Here is a 21,622-nt window from a genome sequence, read left to right as displayed (position 1 = left end):
CCCCATAGCCCATGAAACACATTAACATTCAAAGGAACACCACAAATCATGTCCAAGAGTGGGAGAAAGAGTCTCACTCTTGGCAGGAGAAAAAAACAAACTCCAGAAATCCAGCAAAGCTGCTGGGGGACTCACAAGGTTAGGAAATTCAGCCTAAACAGAGAATTCTCCCTAATAGTTACTTCAGCTTCCAGTGGTCAACTTGCTTTTTACTTCAGGAGGCTTGCATTTTATACAGTTCCAGTACACACAACTTTGAAATCTTCTGCAGCAATTTACAGAAAGGGACGTTTGGCTGTCCAGTCAGGACCAGTCGGACTCCCAGTGGGAGCTGGTTCTCTTCAGGCACTCTGGCAGACAAACGATTGGGGGGGCAGAATCTTTTCTCCCACTTCCTGCTTGCCCAGACACTCTGGCGCCTAGGCGGGGACACCCAAGGGTTCCGCCGAAGGCAACACACACACACGCCTCCCCCATCCAGAATGGTACAAGGAGGGCTAACAAAGAACAACCACACTAGTAATGGTGCAAAAAGAAGGGAAGCCCCAAGTTGGTACTTGGGTGCCCCTATTGTGCACATGCGGTATACAAAAATATACAATAGTTGGTAGAACATGTCCACTGCCACCAGCCATAACTAGGTGATTGTATGTGACTAAAACGCCACAAGAGCAGAGAGAAGGGGGATACTAGGTATCCCTTTGGCACTCCACTGAATGTGGTGTGTGCGCCAATCTCTTGACTATACAGTTTTGGGAGAGATACAAAGTATTTATCCTTAGGAACTGTAGTTACTGTAGGATAGAGAAAAGAATCTCAAAGGAGGGGTGTAAGGGTCCCCAGCAACACTGCCCATAAGGAGCTGTCTGCTGCAAATAAACTACAGATGCCTTTAAGAGTTATGTAGTAATATGGACTCCATATGATAGGTAAAACACAAAGAAAAGAGTTCCAAAAGACAGCCGACAAGAATGAATGAGTGGAAAAAGGCTCCATTCATTCAGGATTTCAGAAAAAGGTCCAGAAGTCCAGCAAAAAGTGCTCTGAGTCTCACTAGGAGAGGGGATGGAGCATAAACATGATACGTCTCCCTAATAGGGTCAGCATCTTTGTTCTTCTGATGAAGTGTTGAGGAGTCATGGACTCCCTTTGAGTTTGTTTATGATGAAGTTTTGGTTTAAAATGTTATTGATGGATATTGCCTCTTGTTAGGGAGAATTCTCAAAAATGTGCTAATTCCCTTCACCTTAGAGACCTCCAGCAACTTTGCTGGATTTTGGTTTTGGGGACTTGATTTTTTTTACCTGGAGAGTGTTGTGACCCTTTTTCCCCACTCTTATCATGTATTTTTATTTGTATTTTATCTCTGTGTTTTCATTGGTTATGGAGCCTAACCAACTCCATAGGCATCATCTTTTTCAATAGTGTCGCACCGCAACCTCAGTGCAGTGACATGGGGAAGCCTTTCAGGCTTTCCCAAGGTTTAACTACCTTCTCTGGGATAAACTACTGTTTCCCAGAGTAAGTAAAGTGAAATTGATTTTACTAGTCTTTTAAATTCCTGGACCCAGCACACCCTATTTTACAATAGAGTGCTGGAGGGGTTACCTAGTATCCCCTGTATCTAGACACTCGTGTAGCAGTCAAATGCTACCCTTTCCTCTCAGAATGGCTGGTGGCAGTGGTTTTACAACAAACTACCATGATTTTTCCTGACCGCAAACTATTCGTAGCTCCGGTAACATTAAATCGCGGGAGCCATGTTTTTCAAGATGGCGTCTGAGCCTCCTTTGTTAAAACAGGGCCCGGTCTTCTTTCTTTGCCATTTCTTTGCGGGACGGTCGTTCCAGGTTTGGTCTCTTTGTTAATTCGTCTTTGGCGGGCTTCAGGAATGACATTATGATGAATGCGTTTGCGATAAAAAAAAAAAGAAGAAATAAAGGTTTCTCAGTTACTTAATAAAAGCTGTGGCACTCTCAGTTGACTATTCTTCTGACTTCATCCTTTGCCACGTGTATGAGACGTTTACGGATAATGGGTGGATTTACTGGGTATGTAAGGATGCACTTGGCATATGATAGAAGCAACTGGATTTATTTAGCTGTAACGCACATATTGCACTGCACCTAGGCTGTAAGGCTGTAACAGACCTACAATGGCAGCGTCCTCAAATAGAGGCTACAGTTGGCATACTGTATGATGGCGGCAGCTGGGAATGTGGGACTTTACTTGCCATATGTTTACTAAATCGGACATGTACAGCTATAATTGATATATGATGCCAGTAAATTGCTATAAGGGGTTGTAGTGGCTTATGCAGGGCAGTGTCCTTGATCTAGTTTGGTTCTACCCCTGTCATAACATGCCCCTCCCCGCCCCTCCGCCATGGCTTATCAAGACAGCACCCTAGTAAAGATGTGGTTGGTATCTCAAAACATATTCTGTCTGTTTTAATACTGGTTTGGTGTTTTATGAAATGTAAGGTTTTGTGCATTTTTTACATCTATCAGTCACTTCAGGTAATAACATAGGGGTTAAATGTTATATGATGTAATTTCAAGTGTTGGTTAAGAATCGACTGTGTGAGACTACACAAGACTTATCTGCTTGGTATTAGGTAACCCACCTGTTAGTATAGGTCTGTACCACACAATAGAACCTGAGATACATTGTCTATCTGTACATTGACCCCAGAATTGATGTAATTCTACAAGTCTAAAAAGTCAATTAATTTAAGTATCCGTTCAACTCTTTTTCATGAGCAATTTATTAAGGAAATTGGAATTTCCACAGCCGACACGTGTTTCGAACAATGGGTCGTTCTCAAGGCTCTTCATGATATTCGTTCATATTTACATACAAAACAATGTTTTGTGACAAACACCCAAATAAGTCATGAATGTCACATGGCACACAAAATAAATAGGACATTGTACATAACAGATTAGCAGTTCATGGCAGAGGTGATGAGTACAGAAGCGAAAATAGATTTGAAAAGAACCAGTTAATGTGAAATTGGATCTGTTGCATCTAAACATCATAAACCAATCATGTTTGAATCATTAGATAGCACCAAAGTACCCATGTGCTATTCATCTTTAAAATAATTGATACATTCCAATGCAATTATTACATCTTCTGCAAGTGTAATATCGAAAAGACCAAAGATTGAGTCAAAGGCTACCTCTCCCTTATAGCCTTGAGGTTGATGACAGTTCTGGGATCTAGTGTAACATAATTAGATTACACCAGTGGGGCACAAAGAATAGAGTAAAAACAAATTTATTCTAGGAAAAATAGAAAAAGTGCAAATATTTAGACAATTACATTTATGTTTAAAAGCTTGACCGCAGTGTCTAATATACAGAGGTATGACATAAAACCAGTTATTAACATTTGTTTATACAGTGCTCAAAGCATCGAAATTAGTGATGAGCTATTATTCAATATATGGCTCATGTTAGGGCTTAACACTGTATTTAATGTTTCAAGTTTGAGGTGTTGTAAAACTATAAGGTGGCTGGTGAGTAACGTAGTTCACAGAATAGTTCCGAACTCTCATCAGGACTTGACATCTTTGGAAGCATAGGAGTGGATAGAGTGTTGGTCGATAAGGAGCTGTTTATATAGCATCATCTAAAAGTAATATAAGTGTAATATGCCAGCTTCAAGCGTGCCTGAGAATTGTTATTAGTGAGCACTTCATAACAAATAGTGACTACTGATGTACCCAAAGCACCTAATGGCAGATAAGAGTGCAGGCAAGTACACGTGTCCTCGTTTTATCTTGAACATGCTGTGCCCACAATGCCACATGCATGTCCTATTAGATTAGACATGCAGTCGGTACTCACCAATTCTGTCTTGCATTCAACTCTAAGAAATAATGCCATTAATTAATGAACCACTTAATGCAAAATTCCTCAATACTGAGAGTTTATAAGCTAATTATGCAGGTCAAACTGCCCTTACCATGTATTTTGCAGTTTAGTCACTTGTCAAAAATCGTAGCCTCATTGGAAACCTGCTTAGGCCAAACCGTGAAAAGTGATGTCTCATATATAATCAATCCTCTTAGTTGTACTAGTTGTTAGATGCTGAATTCTGCAGATACAAAAGAGAGATGTCATACATGTCACTAATATGAAAAAATAAGCTTGATACAATACATAATAATGCTTGGAGACTGGTGCTTACCGGTATGGAAAATGACACTCACCATCTCACTTGATTCAGGGACTCCAGAGAATTATATCGAGTTCCCCCAAGAAATGGTGATAAAATTAGTGCGGCGTGCCTTATGTAAAGTAGACTTGTGTATTGACTCGACCTTAATCTTTAGGTTCAGATACCTGAAAGGGAGTTAATTAAAATATCAGTCTGACTCCTGCCTCAGCATTCAGTAGTTGATAAAATACAGGGGTAAGTGGCTCTGAAAGGATCCGAAATAAAACAATTACCTGTACAATTCTGAATCCATAGGATAATTCCTTCTGATAAACTAGCGGTGCGCAACCGTATTAAGGAAATTCTGCTTTCCTTAATAAATTGCACATGAATTTTCATGTCCTGCATAAAAGGCGAGGCTTTTCGACTTGAAAGGCAGAGTGGTCCACTAGACGAAGGAATCGGAAGAAGAACTTGGAAGAGACGCCTGCTGCAACTCCTGGACCATTGGTTTGCCCGGTGAAGCCCTGCTGCTGTGCTGAAGCTCCTAATTCGTTTCGACTAGAGAAGCCCTGCAAGGACGACTTCTGCCCTTGAGTTGGCGGGACCAATCAACTCTAAAGTGAACTCGTTTGGACATCCACTCGGAGCTGGCTGTACTTCCACTGCTGCTGCTGCTGGAACCGAAGTGCCAGGGAGAGGAACACCAAACCCTGTGCATCACTTTTAAGACTGACCCGTGCTGAAGGTAGATCCCCCGGACTGAGACACAGGAACAAAATGTTCTGCAGAGCCACACAGGAACAGAAGCCAGCTGGAACCATTTCTTCTAACCAAGGGTACTGCACAGTCTAAGAGAACTTGCCTCTTGTTGATGTAGCCTAACTTGATCTCAGTCGAGACTTGTCTTGGTTGCTTCTGTAGATTGCGTTCACCTTCTACTTCTCACAAGCCTCCCAGCTTGTGGTCCTACATTGATTCTACTTTTTGTACAAAGACTTCTAAAACATTGTGCAAGACTTTTACTTACCTACAAGAAGTGCTTCAGCTCACCTAGACCTTTGCCCAATTGACTTTGGCTGGCATGGATCCTGGAATGACTCTTCTTTTCCTCCGACGTTGTGTTTTACCTTTCCTCCCTGAAAAGTGTTAAATCTGCTTCGCATTAGGGGTTCAAAAGTACTTACCTGTTTCAGAGTAATTGTGTGATCTCTTGTGTTATTCTATAACTCTTTTCTTTGACCCACTAAGGGTGTGTATTTTGGAGTGTATTTGTGTGTTACTGATGAATTGACCCTTCTGAAGAAGGCCTATTCAAAGTGACTGTTAAATTAATAATTGTTTAATCAAGAAACCTTGAGTACAAGTGTTTATTTGGATACTTGTCACTGTCGATCTCTGTGCAACTCCCCTACTGCTCACATTGACCCCTCTTGAGATGAGCCTGGCTGCTCAGCCACACTAAAATCTGTGTAGTTCAGACTTATACCAAAGGTTGGTTCCCTATTGATATGCTACGATAGGCTGTTTATAACGCGCTTAATACCCAGAGGTTTTTAAGCGCGGACCCAGGGTTCAAACCTGTGTTGCTCTGTGTCGTCTTGCTTCGAAGGCGAGCACATTGCCCCTGAGCTAGCCTCCTGAGATTTTGCCAGGAGGACACGGTTGTTGTAATGCACCCAAAGGGTACTGCTCCAAATATTGCCCAACGGAAACAAATCCACATACTCCACTCACGCACTCCATTATACAAAGTCAGCCACTGGGCCCACCCCTTGGCTTCAGCATACTATAATATGACGACTAGGCTCCCGCCACAACGCTCCCATTGCATTGTCGCCTCTGGTAAGGTTTAAAGTAGGGGAACCTTTAAAGAGCATTTTGCTGTTTAACCGATACATTCCTCAGTGATCCCTATCCGACATGTTGACATCCACCAATATTTGCAACTTTCTGAACAATGTTTTTTGGTTTTCTGTTCCACAGGCCAGTGCCAAAGCACCTCCACACGCCCGGCAATAATGGGCGTTGCAGCACCATTCAGTGCCGCATCTCTCATTCAGCGCTCACCTCACTGCTCCGTGACTGGAGCAGCTTTGTGCTGGTGGAAGGATATTCGTACGTCAAACTAATATTCAGGTAAAAAGAAAACCTTTGTGAAAATGATAGTACTTCCCTTACAGTCTTTGAACACTAGTTAGGTTTAAAACTGTGTGTGGATCTAGACACAGACACTACCTGAAATTGTGCATTACATTAGCTTGGCATTTTGTAGCAGAGGTATACTGGAAGCTCTATGAAGCACCATTGGGTAACTTTGAGTTGGCTGCACCAAGCTCAAAATGCAACTGCAAAAGGTGGTGAGGATGCAAAAAAAAGCAAAGGATAAACAGCAAATGGATTTTGGGGGTGGGAACTGAATTGCACTTAGATGGATTGTTGGTGGTGGGAAGGGTGTTGCACCAGGATGGATTTTCAGAGGGGAGGGGTAGGAATAGTGCTGCACTTGTTGGCATGTCCTTTCACGCAGATGTTTAGGATGATGTCCTGTCCCCAGCACTCTATAGATCACAGGGAGAACTGGCCCAAAAGGAGGCCTTTTCCAAGTTCTTCTTCGTATTCCTTCGTCCAGTGGTAGACTCTACCTTCCAAGCCAAAAAGTCTCCCCTTTGATCCAGGTATCTCCCAATCATTCCTGCCTAGCTATCAATCACAAAGCAGGGTGGCTATCCTTGCCGGACAGCCAGCAGGCCAATCATCTTTGGGTGCATTCCTGTAACCAAGGGGATTAAGCATAGGGTGTTTTGGGCACCTCCCTCACTTCCTGCCCCTGCCAGACATGCTGGAGCCAGAGGCAGGCTTCACTCGTGAATCCTGCTAAAGACAAAATGTACAAAGGGACCAAACCTGGTTTGGCGTGCAGAGTACATCGCAAGAAGGACCTTTCCAGCAAGAAATGACGAAAAAAGAAGACTTGGGCCATTTTGACAGAATGGGTACCTATGGGTGCCTTACTGCAGATGCGAACACAGCCCGCTGTGAAAACACAGAATTGTTGCAAAAAGTAAACCACTGCCACCAGCCATTAATTGTAGAAAGGGTAATCTAAAATTGTTACATGAGAAACTAGACAAAGGGGATACTAAGTAACCCCTCAAGGACACTATGGTAAGATAGTGTGTGCTGGGTCTAGGAAAGTTACAAATGTGGCTGGCTCCTGCAGACTGATGGCAAGCAGGTGCCTTGTATACTTTTTGACTTGGTTACTGGATACTCGCATAGGTCATCCAAAACTACTGTTCTTCCCTAAAAGGGATGCTGCAGCCTTCCTTCTTGCATGACCTGGTTCCCATGTAGGACAAACCTACTTGGCATACTGCTGCATGGGCAAAAATACATTGTAACTCCTGTTTGGCATAAATTTCTATATTATAAACAGTTGTATATAAACACGCCTTCCCGCCATACTCTCAGCACTTTACTCAATATTCTTTCGTTTTATCTGGTCCAGTAATTCTCCTAAAACACCTTGTTTCCATAGTACTCTGTATGTTGTGCATTAAATCTTTAAGTTTCCATTGGCTTTTGATGGACAGGGACCAGCTGCAGAGTTACCTCGTGCTCTCTACGAACCCTAAGGCAGTGCCTGTAGTCTATTTTGAGCACCGGCTGCATTCCTTTTGGCACATGACTCTTTACTGTGCTTTCAGATTTTAAACTACACTTTAACATTTATTACAGATTCATTCAACTAAATAGTTATTTGCACCTCATATTTAAACACTGTCTTCATTTAGTGACCCTCCTCCCCCCTGTACTCTTGTAGTGCTTTAGAAAACAGTTAACAGAAGTCTTGTGTAATTCTAAAGTGCTTGGGAATGAATAAAAGCACTAGCTTCGTCCCAACAGGAGTTTGACTCCATAACCAAAATAAAACACACAAAATTACACGAGAGTGTGGGAAAAAATCATCTCACTCTCTCCAGTTAAAATTCAAAGGTCCTAGGGTCCAGTAAAAGTGCTGGGGGTCTCTAAGGTAGAGAGAAATGTGCACATTTCTGAGAATTCTCCCTAACAATCGCCCCCCTCTTCCCCAGACTAAGGGACAGGAAGATTTAATCCACCCCTGGAAGAATCTCCTTACTCCAGTCGGTCATACTTTCTGGAGAGATCATTAGCATTTTTGTGATTACACCCTGACTTGTGTTCTATGGTAAAAGCAAACCCCTGAAGGCTGATAGGCCATGTTAACAATTTAGGATTTTCTCCCTTCATCTGCATTAACCATCTCAAGGGTTGGTGGTCTATTTGAATTACAAAAGTAGATCCATACAAGTATGGTCTAAACATCTTCAAAGACCACACAATGGCAAAACAGTCAAGTTCTATGGGTGCCAACCTTGTCTCCTTCAGTTTCCTACTGATGAAGCAGATGGGGTGTTCCCTGCCTTTCTCATTCAGCTTGCTCAGAACTGCATCTATTCCTTTATTTGAAGCATCAGTTTGTACACTAAAGGATTGGTTGTAGTCAGGAGCTCTTAAGACTGGAGCTTGAAAAAGGGCTTTCTTAAGTCCTTCAAATAGTGCACTCTTCATTCCACCTGACATTCTTGGGGAATTTGGGTGAGGAGATTATTTAAGGGAGAAGCTATGGTCCCATAGTTCTCTATGAAGTTCCTACAGTATCCTGTGAGGCCTAGAAAGGCTCTCACTTGGGTCTGAGTAGTAGTAGAAAGTTGTAGAAAGGGTAACTTTCTACAGGGTGGGCCCAGTCTTGTACAGCTTGTACGTTTCTAGGTAATGGCCTTATTATACCTACTCCTACCTCATGTCCAAGGTAGACCACTTTACTATAACCAACTTGACATTTGCTTGCCTTTATGGTCAGATGGGCCTGCTCAAGAGCCTGCAAAACATATCCTAGGTGGTCAGGATATTCTTTCCAAGTAGGGCTGAACAATGCAATGTCCTCCAAGTATGCCATGCAGAAGTCCTCCATCCCAGTCTGAACGTGATTCACCATCCTTTGGAATTTAGCAGGTGCATTCGTTAATCCAAAAGGCATTACCTTAAACTGGTAGATGCCTGCTGGGGGTTGAAAATGCAGTTTTCTCCTTGGCATTGTCTGTCGGAGCTATTTGCCAATAGCCTGAGATTAGGTCAAATGTACCAAGGAACTTGGCTGAACCAAGTCTGTCCAGCAGCTCATCTGTCCTAGGTAAAGGATGGGCATCAGTCGTGGTGACGGCATTAAGGGCTCTATAATCCACACAGAAACTCAACTCCTTGGATCCTGCCTTTGGAACTAGCCCAACTGCACTAGCCCATTTACTTGTAGATGGCTCTATTACCCCAAGATCAAGCATCTTCTTGACCGCTTCCTTTATGTGGGTTCTTACATAGTCTGACATTTTATAACCCCTGCTTTTAACAGTCACCGGTGAGTATCTCATGCAGGCCCCAAGGGGTCAAGTCTGGTGTCATTGAAAACAGGGAGGCAAACTGATTCAAAAGAACATTGCACTCTTCCTGTTGTTGCAGAGTCAGATCAGAAGAGAGATTAACTCCTAACTTTCCATCTAAAGGTTGTCCCATGAGGTCAGGTAGAGGCTCGCTCTCCTCCTCCTCTTGATCAGAGGCTAGAAGTAAAGCTCCCAGTTCTGGCCTAGAGACCTAGGCCTTTAGGTGGTTGGTGTGAAAGACCCTGGGGGCCTCCTTAGGATTGCCTGAGTCCACCAAATAATTGACCTCTCCAAGTTTGCCCACAACCTTGAAGGGTCCAATCCATTTGTCCTGTAAGGCCCTCTGCCTTGTAGGTACCATAACTAGAACTAGCTGGTCTTGAGTAAACTCAACCATGTTGGCCTTCTCGTCATGTCAATGTTTAACCAGAGCCTGACCTGCTTTCAAGTTATCTGAAGCTTCTGTCATCATGTGTGTCATTCTCCTTCAGAGACCTAACACATAGTCAGTGACTCTCACTGGCTTGTGGGAAGGAGCACTTTCCAACCCTTCCTTGATTAGGGCCAATGGACGCTAACCGGATGACCATAGAGGAGCTCAAAGGGGCTGAGCTAAATGGGGCTGAAGCCAACCCCTTCTTGAGGGACTTCTCTATAAGCAAAGAAGTCCTGGCAGTAGAAGGTCCCACTTTCTTCTAAGGGTTTTTTTTAAAGCACCTATCATGCTCTTCATAGTTCTATTAAACCTCTCTACCAACCCATTGGTCTGGGGATGGTAGGTTGTTTAGAACGTGTAGGTTACTCAAGTTTTTCCACATGGTCTGCATGTAGTTGGACATAAAATTGGTCCCACTGTCAGAGGTAACCTCCTTAGGAAAACCTACCCTGATAAAAATACCAAGGAGGGCCTTAGCCACTGCCTGACCAATAACAGTCCTCAAAGGTATGGCTTCAGGATACCTGGTAGCATGGTCTATAAATTGGTTGCCTGAAGATGTGGGAGGGTCTAAGGGAACAACAACGTCAATCCCCCACTCTCTCAAAAGGAGCTCCCACCACTGGGAGAGGCACCGAGGGTGCCACGTTCTTGGCTCAACTCTTGCCAGATGTCTGACAAGTGTGACAGCTTTTACAGAATTTATCTACATCAGACCCCATCTTAGGCCAGTAGAAATGCAGAGAAATCCTTTGCTTGGTCTTCTTAAAACTTAAGTGACCAGCTAAAGGAATCTCATGGGCCAACTGTAGAAACTGAGGTCTCACCTCCTGGGGCACTACAAGTCTTCTGTAGTCTCCTGGGGTAGACTAAATAGGTTCACTGTAAAGGAGGCCATTCTCCCAGTACAACCTGTGCTTCCCCGGCTCTTGCCCATCCAGCTGGGAAGCTGCCTATTGGCGAAGTCCTTCAAGAGTAGGAAACTCTCTTTGACATCTGCTGAAGTCTGCCCTGTAGGTGCCACCTTCTGCAAGCAATGTCTGCAGCTCAGGATGGTCTTTAGGATCCAGATCTCCATAAGGTGAAGGGCTTCTTCCAGCTCTGTTTCACCAATAGCTGGTTCACCATCTTCTGGTTGGTCCTCACACTCAGCCTCAGCTGGTGGAGGGGGTCACAGCTGTGACCTTGGACTGGCCTCTCAGGGATGTCCTTATATTGGGCACAGGGGTGATACCGTTCTTTCTTCCTGAGACCTTGGGTTTCCTCTTTGTCTCTGTTCTTGTCCTGGAATCAGAAGGGTATTCTTCCTGTGGACTGGGAGTTATAGGTACTTCTGTAACTTCCCATTCAGAGTCATTCAAACTTTGCTCTCTGGCCAGTCTAGTCTGCTCCTGCTTCCTCTTACTGGGAGGCCTGGGGGTGCTTGATACAACTCCTAGAGCTTTTAAGACATTCCCCAAAAGGTTTCTCCCAGGCACCTCATTTTGTACATTGACAGGAATTCTTAGTCATTGTTGCACTGGATGAGAGCTGGTAGTATTGGAACCATCTGGACAGGGCCTCCAGCAAGCTAAGTGGGGCCTTTGGATGCCTTAACAACATCCTCGGGTTTGAAAAAGGTTTTATCCGCCACTGTAATGCTGGCCCCAGTGTCTCTAATGGCAGGGGTTTCCTGTCCATTCACAAGTACACTGTCCTTGTAATATTCTTTTGTGTTACCTGGAATAGAGTTATACACATCTACATTCTGCTGTTCACACAGACCCAGGGACACTAAAGAAACACTGGCTGAGACTCCAATGGGGTCCACAGCCAATAGATGAACGTTTCCAGTTGCCATATGAACTTATCCCTGAGGGATGAAGGATGAGAAGGCAGTGTGGACCCCTGAAGGTTTACCCTTGCAACTGGGATCCCCTTTCACATGGTCCGTTGACCCACAAGCATAACATTTTCCAAATGTTTTCACAAATGGGTGCTTCTTCTGACCTCCCTCTGGTCTAGCACCAGAGGTCTCACTAGACAGACCTGGTTTCCCAAATGGCTTACTCTTCTGTTTGTGGCCCTCTTTTGGATGGGAAGATTTAGAATTATCTTTGTCATCTTTGTTGTGCTGCTTCCCCTAATCCTTTTTATGAGTGGCCCCAGAATCCTTGCGAGTAGCCCTATTGGCAACCCACAAGTCAGCAGCCTTTGTTAGCTTCTTGGGATCAATCTCTTTTGAGTTCGCCAAATGCTGTCTCAGCTCAGGAGAGCAGGCATCAAAAAATAGATTCCAACACAAATTGATTTGTCAATCCTTAAAAGGTGTTCACTCTGTAACCCTTAACCCAACCATCTACGTTTTTCAAACATTCACACACCTAGGTAGCCCAAGGGGTAACATCAGTCTTTTTGAGGGTCCCAAACCTCTTAAGGTACTGGGAAGGAGTTTTCCAAATCGGGCTATCAGAGCCAGCTTCACATTTTCATACTCCAATCTTTCAAGTTCCTCCACCTCCATTACAGCATCAGTTGCAACCTGGAGGAGCCTAGATAAAAGCCAAGCAATCAACTGATTGCCTGTGAGACCCTGAATCCCTTGATTGTATTCAAAAGCACCCAACCAATCATAAATATCAAGTTTCACAACATACATACTTGCTGCTTCTTTGGGCAGGCGAGGCCTCTTGGGACTGGAGGACCTAGAGGACTCAGGGAGGGAAACATTTTTGAGAGACAATCTTTTCATTTCAAGAGCATGATGCATTTCCAATTCCCTGAGTTTGATGTCCTGATTTTTGGCTTCAACTTGGGCTTGTAACCTTTTAAATTCCAATGCAAGTCTCATTTTCTCAAGAGACACATATTCTGGACTCAGTGCTGGAACTTGTGGGGTCCCAGTGGATTAAGGCTGAGGCAAAAGGGCAGGGTGGGGCATAGAGAGACTTCCTTGATGGCACTCCTCTCCCTCCTCCGACTCTAAGACATTATAGTTAGACTCTGAATTATCATCCTCATTATCATTTTTCACCTTTCCTAGGTTAGTAAGCTTGACAGACCTACTACCCAGACGTTGATGATTCAACAATCTTGTAACCAATTCATTTTTCATTCATTTAACAGGGAGATTCCTGATTTTACACATTTTCTTCAGTTGATCTACTGTTAAAATGATCAGGGCTTCCTGACTGAAATTATGCATATTTGGCATGTTACAATTGCTGGTGGAGCTTAGTCTTGTGAAGGTTTTTAGTTGAACAAAAGCAAAGCAACTACTTAGTGTAACAACTTGTTGGGAACGAGCCTAGTGCTTTTCTTCATTCCCAAATTTCCCAAGCGCTTTAGAATTAGGCAATACTTCTGTTAACTGTTTTCTAAGCACTACAAGAGTGCAGGGGAGATAGTTAATAAAGATAGTTAGGATTTAAATTAGTTAGGATTTAAATATAAGGTGCACATAACTATTTAGATGGATATATTTGTAAAACTGTTAAATTGTTGTTAGCTTTGCTCAAAGCACACAGTGAATGCAGCCTGTGCTAAGAATATACTTCGAAGGGATTGGCTCCTCCGACGTATTCCACATCTATGACAGGTAATCACCACAGCTGTGCTGCTTACCTGTCATAGATGTGGAATATGTCGTCGGAACATCCCATCGAAAGAACGTTACCAGGTAAGAAAGTAACTTGTTCTACAGGCAAGCTGGCATAGCACGCGAGGTAACTCAGCAGCTGTACTCTGCCCATCACAAGCCAATAGAGACTGAAAAAGATTCAGTGCACAACCTACAGATTACTATAGGAACACCGATTTTTTTGGGAGAATTACTGGGGCAGATGAAATATAAGAATATTGAGTGGAGTGTTGAGAGTATGGCGGGAAGGTGTGTTTTTGTATAAATGTTTATAACAGAAAATTATGCTAAACAAGACCTACAATGTATTCCTGCAGAGGCAGCAGTATGTTAAGTAGCTTGTAACCTGGCCATGCAACACTGGAGACCGCAGCATCCCTTTAAGGAAGAGCAACAGTTTTGGATGAGCTCTGCCGGTATCCAGTGACCAAGTGTTAGGCAGAGTTTGTATGCAGTACTCTTTGGGACCACTACACACAACTATGACTGCAGGTGTAAACAAAACCAACTTTTGGTATAAGTCTGTACTACACAGTTTTTGGTAGCGGAGCTGAGCAGCCAGGCTTATCTCAAGAGGGAATGTGTGATGCTGGAAATGCATCAGAGGGACAGGGCCTCTGAATCCTTGTCCTTTACTGCTTTTTATCGTGTGTTCTGTCGTGTTTTCTGCCCAGGAGTCCATGTGGGACTCCTGGCAGTGCAGCTCTCTCTTTTGGTTTGGTGAACAGACCCATGGGATACCCTTATGGCACCCATGGGTAGGGGTACAAACCTGTGCCCCTAGTGTATGTTTTTGGGCACCTGTGGGTGGCCCACAGAGCAGGGTATGGGCTGGTGGCAGCTCCATGCTGAATTTGACAGGTGCTCTGGGTGTCCTCCATTTTGGGATACCCAGGCCCTGCCATTGGCATCAGTTGATCCCTGATAGGAAACAAGATGGCCCCTGTGGCCTCTTGCTTTCTATTGCCTGTTACCTTGTTTTCCCAAAGTCCTGGGAAGCCCTGACTCTGTCCCTTCCCCCTGACTGGCTGTTGGGTGGAAGTTCCATATATGGTGTTGTTGTGAAGGCCCAGCTAGACTGACTGGAGCCTTCCCAGTGACTGTATGTTGTGGGTACCTCCTGTGGGTGGGACCTGGGTGAATGGAGTGTGTGACCAATATACACTCCTTGTTGTGGTTGTCTGGTTTCTGGCATGAGAGACAAAGACTGAGACAGCCCTGCCCGAAACTGGCCTGAATGCAGTGTGTAGTGTTGAATGGCTGGGTACTTGTCCCAATCCACATTCCTTGTTGTGAGTGTCTGAAAGGGAGGAGTGTGGCCTGAATGCACTGTGTGCCTGATTGGCTGACTGACTGCATGAATGCCCCTCTGTATGATTGGCTGCTGAGTGTGTGCCAGCAGTGTGGGTGAGAGACAGAATAGTATATCTGGGGACCTCTCACCACTGGTAGTTGTTCAGAAGCGTTCAGAAGCGTTCTGGAGTTGAGTCTCCACTCTAAGAGTAACTGGAACTGCTGATGCTCGACGTCCAGCTGGAAGAAGAAGACTTGCTGTTGCATTTGCTTCGACCGATCCGAAGGCTGCCGAAATCGTCGAAGACTGACCCGAGAGAGGACCTGGTAAGGCGCCCTCTTCCCGTGCTCCAAGGGACCATCGAGCACCGCTCCATCTTCGCCGAAGCGCCCTGGAAGACAGACCCTCGAAAGGCTGCCGACCCGAGACGGGACCGCCAAGGAGATCGAAGTGAAGCATCCGGACATCGCCGCCGTCGAAGTCCATTGCCGTCGACCAGGGTTCGCAGGTTTGTGTAACCGCTGGAGGCCCGTCGAAGTTGTGTTGCCCAGCCGTGGGAACTACTTGACGCCGTGCCGCCTGCTCCTTTGCCTAAGAACATTCGAATCGAAGGACTCCCTCGTCCGCACCGTCGACCGCTTTATCCTGCCGGAGAAAGTCGAGGACGACCAACGCGCCGAGGAGAAACCTGCCGGTGGGTTTCCCGCCACCCGAAGACCACAAAGACTCGAACGACTCGACGCCCTTGCTGGGCCTCCGTCTCCACAATCTTTGCGGTCCAGAACTATTGTCACCGAGGTGCCCCGCACGCCTCTGCCTTGCAGGACGCCGATACGCCGACGAGCACCGCGCGGACGCAGCTGCCGCCTCATCGACGCCGTTCTACCCTGTTTGTCGACGGACGTTCGACGCCCCGTGTCTCCCGCTTGAAAGGGAAGGCATTCAAGAAGGGCCGTCGATTCCCCGCCGCCGAACGCCGAGTTCCTCGACGCTTCTCGACGCCTCTCGACGATCCGTGACTCCCGCTTGAAAGGGGGTCGCTCAAGAAGGATCTGTCGACGCCTCTTCGAAGAACTCGACTCCACCAGGTACATTGGGGGGGGTAAAAACATTATAGGAGGGAATAAGACTTGCAGAACAATATATGGACTGGGCTTGTGCTATATCTTTATTTTACAGGTTGCCCAGGTGGGGGGGATCTCCACACAGAACTGTGTCTAGTGGTAGGGGCCAGTATTCTGCCTATTGCTCAACCATCTTATTTTCTCTCCTCTCTCTGTTGCTGGTTTCACTCTATTGATCTGTGTGACATTGTTACAGTATTGTTGATGCACTTTAATGAGATCTAATACAAAGGGTGGTACCACTTTAGAATTGTATATATTTGCCATTGTTGATTTTCCTAAGTACAAAGTGAGTTATTATGATAAGTGTAAATAACCTTGAATATTGATTATATAAAGACTGTGTTCTAACCAATACAGTGTGTGGACATTCCTTTGTGGGGGCTTGGGGACTACACTGTACTTAAGAACCAGCCTGCATCACCTCCTGAGAAGCTAGGCCTTGATTGCTCGTTCATTGCTACCGTAATAGAGAATCTTGGCTGGGGTATTCTGTGCCTCTCTTCTACCATATAGAGAGCAGAAGTACAGACACCCCCTACCGGTCCTTTACACTGGTGGCAGCAGTGGGATGCTTATGGTTTTAAGAATCAGTGTATAACCGTGCCACTTACAAAATATCTGCACTTTATTAAATTAAGCTTTAGTTGTGTACAAGATAACTGCATTACAAACAATGGAGTCTATTGCAAATGGCAAATTGACTCGGATGAGCTTGGAGGCTCTCCAGAGTGCTTGTGAAGCCAGGGAGTTAGACTTTGTGGATAAGTCTAGGGCTGAGCTGATAGCTGCCCTGGTGGACTAACAGACTGATGGTGAAACTCTTGATGAGGGGGGGAATGCAACCAATGAGGACTCTGCCCCTGGGGTTTCTGCTGAATCTGTTTCTGGGAATGCCGCCATTCCTGCTGCCTCTGTTCCAAACCCCAGCAATTCCTTGAAGCTTGAGTTATTAAGGATGAAATTGGCCTTTGAATACCGCAAGTTGGAAATAGATGCTGAACTTAAGAAAGAGGAGTTGGCTCAACAAGTAGAGCTCATGAATAGGGATCTTGAACTCAGAAATAAGGACCTTGAACTCAAGAGCCAGGACACTGAATGTCAGAGAATCCAGCTAGAGAAAGCTAGAGTGGAGACTTCAGCTAAAACCAGTGAGAGTGTCAGGTCCCCAGCCACCAAGTTTATGAAAGATTTGGTTGGTGTATTTGTGGAGGGTTCAGATATCCTCCAATGGATTGAAGCGTTTGAAATGGCTTGTGCGATTCATGATGTTGATAAAAGAGATTGGGCTAAGTGTTTGTTAAGCAGAGTGCCTCAAACTGGATATGACTGTATTCTGAAGCTGAGTGTGGAAGAAAGGGGTCAGTATGAGTGTATGAAGTCTGCTTTGATTGCCAAGTTTGGCAAGACACCTACCCAATACCTTAGAAGGTTCAGGGATTTTAAGAAAAGAGAGAATGTGTCTTGGGTTGACTGGGTGTGTGCTGCGCACATGAACATGATGGGGTGGATCGATGGATACAAGGTTAAGACTTTTGTTGAATTGTCCCAGCTCTTGTTTTTTGAGCATTTATCTGAAGCCTGTTCACCAGAGCTGCGTCAGTATGTGGCTGACCCGAACATTTTGGACCCCTTTAAGCTGGCTAGGTTGGCTGACAAGTGGGTCTGCCACTGGGTGTCCCCTAAGGACTCCAGTGGGAAGGACAAGGAAAAGGGGGCCTCTCAGAAAGCTGAGGAGTCCCACAAGCAGTCACAGTCGGGTAAACCTAAACCTTCCTCTCCCAAGACCCAAAAATCTAGTGGAGATAAGTCATCTGTGGGTGGGAATAAGAGTAGTGGTCCACCTGCTGCAAAGCAGGCTCCCAGTGGTTCCAGTACCGTACCCCGCACTCCTGGCGCTTGTTGGGACTGTGGGGCTCTGGATCACAGAAGGGGTGACTCCAAGTGTAAAGGTAAGGCACTTGGAGTACAGGCTGTCAGCCTGACCTACCCTTACCCCGTGTCTGAGGTGGAGGCCACTGTCCTCCGCTCCCCTACCGGGATCACATTTGGTGCTCCGGTAGAGATTTCCTTAGTGTCCCTTGGGGCCTGGGACCAGTATGCAGAAGTACTGGCGACTATCCCACAGAACACCCGTAGGTTTTTGAGAAGTGTCCTCTTGAATGGCCACCCTTCTACTGGTTTGAGAGACACTGGGGCAAGCATGACAGTGGTGGACAGGACCCTGCTCAAGCCAGAGGACTATGTAGGTGCTCCTCTGAGAACCACCAGGTTAGCTGGTGGGCCTCCCAAAGTATCGCCTGTAGCCTTAGTCACACTCATGATTGGAGACAAGACAGCAAAGCTTCCTGTCCTGGTTCTGGACAATGTCCCTGCTAACATTCTGTTAGGAAATGATCTAGTAGAGTTGGGGTTGATCTCGGATGGTCTTCCCATGACTGCTGCTGCAGTCACTAGGTCACAGGTGACACCGAGTCTGGCTGTGAGTCAGGTACCCGAGCCAAAGGCGAGGCCTAAGGCAAGAAGAAGGAAGACCAAGAAGGCCACCTCTGTGGAGGGAACACCTTCTCTTCCTGCTGTTCCGACAGCACCCATTGGGATCCATGCTCCGGATGGGCTGAGTCCAGTGGAAAACCCAAACTCAACTCCTGTGGGAGAAGAGACAGAAGACTCTCCTGTGGGAGAGGTTCTCAACCTGGAGGATCATCCCGACCTTCAATGCTTGTTAGCTGAAGGGGGACCCTCCCGGGCAGACTTCTGTAAGGGACAGAGAGAGTGCCACTCTCTCGAGGGACTGAGGAAACAGGCCCTGTCCCAGGCACAAGGAGAAGTGCCTAGGACGTTCCGGATTTATTGGGAGGGTGAGCTCCTTGTTAGTGAGCCCACTAAGCCTGAACCTGGTGCCCTCAAGAGGTTGGTGGTACCCCAGGTTTACAGGTCCTTCCTACTGCAGTTGGCGCATGAGGTGCCCTTGGCTGGTCATCTTGGGACCAAGAAGACTAAGCAGAGGCTCTCTGCCCATTTCTACTGGCCACGGATGGGAGTAGAGGTGGAGTCCCACTGCAGGACCTGCCCAACTTGTCAGTTGTCTGGCAAAACTGGAGGCAGTGTCATTGCCCCACTGCAGCCATTGCCAGTGGTTGGCACACCATTTGAGAGGGTGGGCATCGACATCGTCGGTCCCCTTGACCCTCCCACTTCAGGTGGACATCGGTTCAACCTAGTCTTGGTAGATCATGCCACCAGGTACCCTGAGGCAATACCCCTTCGGACTGTTACTGCCAAGGTGGTTGCCAGGGCTCTCCTGGGCATTTTCACCCCTGTTGGATTCCCCAAGGAGGTTGTCTCTGACAGAGGATCCAACTTCATGTCTAGTTACATGAAAACCATGTGGAAAGAGTGCGGGGTAACCTACAAGTTCTCCACCTCTTACCACCCCCAGACCAATGGTCTGGTTGAGAGATTTAATAAAACTCTCAAGGGCATGCTAGGGGCTTTGGAAGAACCCCTAAGGAGGAAATGGGATCTCCTCCTGCTATGCCTGCTGTTTGCTTACAGAGAGGTACCTCAAGAGGGTGTTGGTTTCAGCCCCTTTGAGTTACTCTTTGGACATCCCGTGAGGGGGCCCCTCGCCTTGATCAGAGAAGGCTTGGAAGCCACCCCTCCAGGTCCCGCCAAGCAAGTGGGGGGACTATGTGTTAGGCCTCAGGCGGAGGATGACACAGATGATGGGTCAGGCAACAGCAAATCTCAAGGCCAGCCAGGAATTGAATAAGTACTGGCATGACCTTAAAACCTCGCAAGTGGATTGGACTCCGGGACAGGAAATCCTTGTGATGGAGCCTACCAAACCTAGAGCTTTGGCAGACAAGTGGACTGGACCCTTCAGGATCATCTCCAAGATGGACGAAGTCAATTATCTGGTTGACATGGGAGCCTCTGGGGTAGCCCCTCAGGTATTCCATGTCAACAGGCTCAAGCCTTTCCACCAGCGAGCAGAAGTCTCATGTCTCTTGCTAGCTTCAGGGCAAGAAGAGAATGAGAGTGAGCCCCTTCCTGATTTGCTGCATAGCAACCCTCAGGATGGCTCAGTGGAGGGAGTACATCTCTCTCCGGATTTGACAGCAGATCAACAGAGGGCCTGCAGGGCTTTGCTCCAACAGTATACCTCTCTGTTTTCACTGACGCCAGGCTTACACCGTGGTGTAGGCATGAAATTGACACTGGTGACAGTGTGCCTGTCAAAAGCAGGTGCTACCGTATGTCAGATACCGTCAAGAACCACATCCAGGCTGAGGTCGCCAAGATGTTGGATCTGTGTGTTACTGAACCCTCAACCAGTCCCTGGTCCAGTCCAGTGGTCCTTGTCCCCAAGGCAAGTTCCCAGGCGGGTCCAAGGATTGGAGGTTCTGTGTGGACTACCGAGGAGTCAATGCCGTCACCAAAACTGACGCGCACCCATTGCCCAGGGCTGATGAGCTCGTGGACTCCATAGGTGCTGCCAAATTTGTGAGCACCTTTGACCTTACCTCAGGCTATTGGCAAATAGCTCTGACGGACCATGCCAAGGAAAAGACGGCCTTCTCAACACCTGACGGACTCTACCAGTTTAGGGTCATGCCTTTTGGGTTGAAGAATGCCCCTGCCACCTTCCAGAGATAGGTCAACCATGCGCTCAGGGGGCTGGAAGCCTTTTGTGTGGCTTACTTAGACGACATTGCCGTCTACAGTTCCACCTGGGAAGAGCATTTGACACATCTGGATAAGGTGTTGCAGGCCTTGAAAAGGGCTAACCTCACTATAAGGCCACCAAGTGCCAGATAGCTCAGGGGAAAGTTACCTATCTTGGTCATGAGGTAGGAGGGGTCAAATCCAACCTCTCTCCAGTAAAGTACAGGATGTACAGAACTGGGAGACTCCCACTACTCAAACCCAGGTGAGAGCCCTTTTGGGCCTCACTGGGTACTATCGCAATTCCATGGCAGACTATGGAACCATAGCTGCACCCCTGACAGCTCTAACTTCACCCAAACAGCCTAGGAAGGTTAATTGGACCGAAGACTGTCAGAGGGCCTTTGATGGCTTGAAAGAAAGTCTGTGTAGGGCACCTGTGTTGTGTGCGCCTGACTACAGCCGACCCTTTATCGTCCAGACGGATGCCTGCGACACCGGAATTGGAGCTGTCTTGTCCCAGTTAGATGACAAAGGGAGAGAACATCCCATCATATTCATCAGTAGACAACTCAAGGGTAGAGAACTTAGGTGGGCTACTGTTGAAAAGGAGTGTTTTAGCATAGTTTAGAGCCCTAGGCGTTTTAGGCCCTACCTTACGGGGTCTACCTTCCAGGTCCAAACAGATCATAAGCCCCTGAAGTGGCTTATGCAGATGAAGGGTGAGAATCCGAAATTGCTCAGGTGGTCCATTAGCCTGCAAGGGCTAGACTTCACCATAGAGCACAGACCAGGGAAGAGTCACGATAATGCAGATGGCCTTTCCAGAAGGTATGTTGACCGTCTCGA

The 21,622-nt window shown here is 46.4% G+C and overlaps 1 protein-coding gene across 8 annotated transcripts in view; it reads left to right on the top strand.

Annotated features, from left to right (window-relative positions):
- SZT2 (SZT2 subunit of KICSTOR complex) overlaps window positions 1-21,622 on the top strand; it is a 2,035,845-nt gene that overhangs the window by 274,360 nt on the left and 1,739,863 nt on the right. For all 8 annotated transcript variants that reach the window (XM_069642429.1, XM_069642432.1, XM_069642427.1 and 5 more), the window contains exon 13: window positions 6,154-6,306. In XM_069642429.1, the coding sequence (XP_069498530.1) occupies window positions 6,154-6,306 (153 nt within the window). The remainder of the gene's footprint in view (window positions 1-6,153; window positions 6,307-21,622) is intronic.

Source organism: Ambystoma mexicanum, chromosome 1q (genome assembly GCF_040938575.1).
Source record: "Ambystoma mexicanum isolate Mex_15411 chromosome 1q, UKY_AmexF1_1, whole genome shotgun sequence".
In the NCBI taxonomy this organism is placed as follows: Eukaryota; Metazoa; Chordata; class Amphibia; order Caudata; family Ambystomatidae; genus Ambystoma; species Ambystoma mexicanum.
Note: the sequence above shows the minus strand (reverse complement) of the source record. Positions and strands in the feature narration are given on the sequence as shown.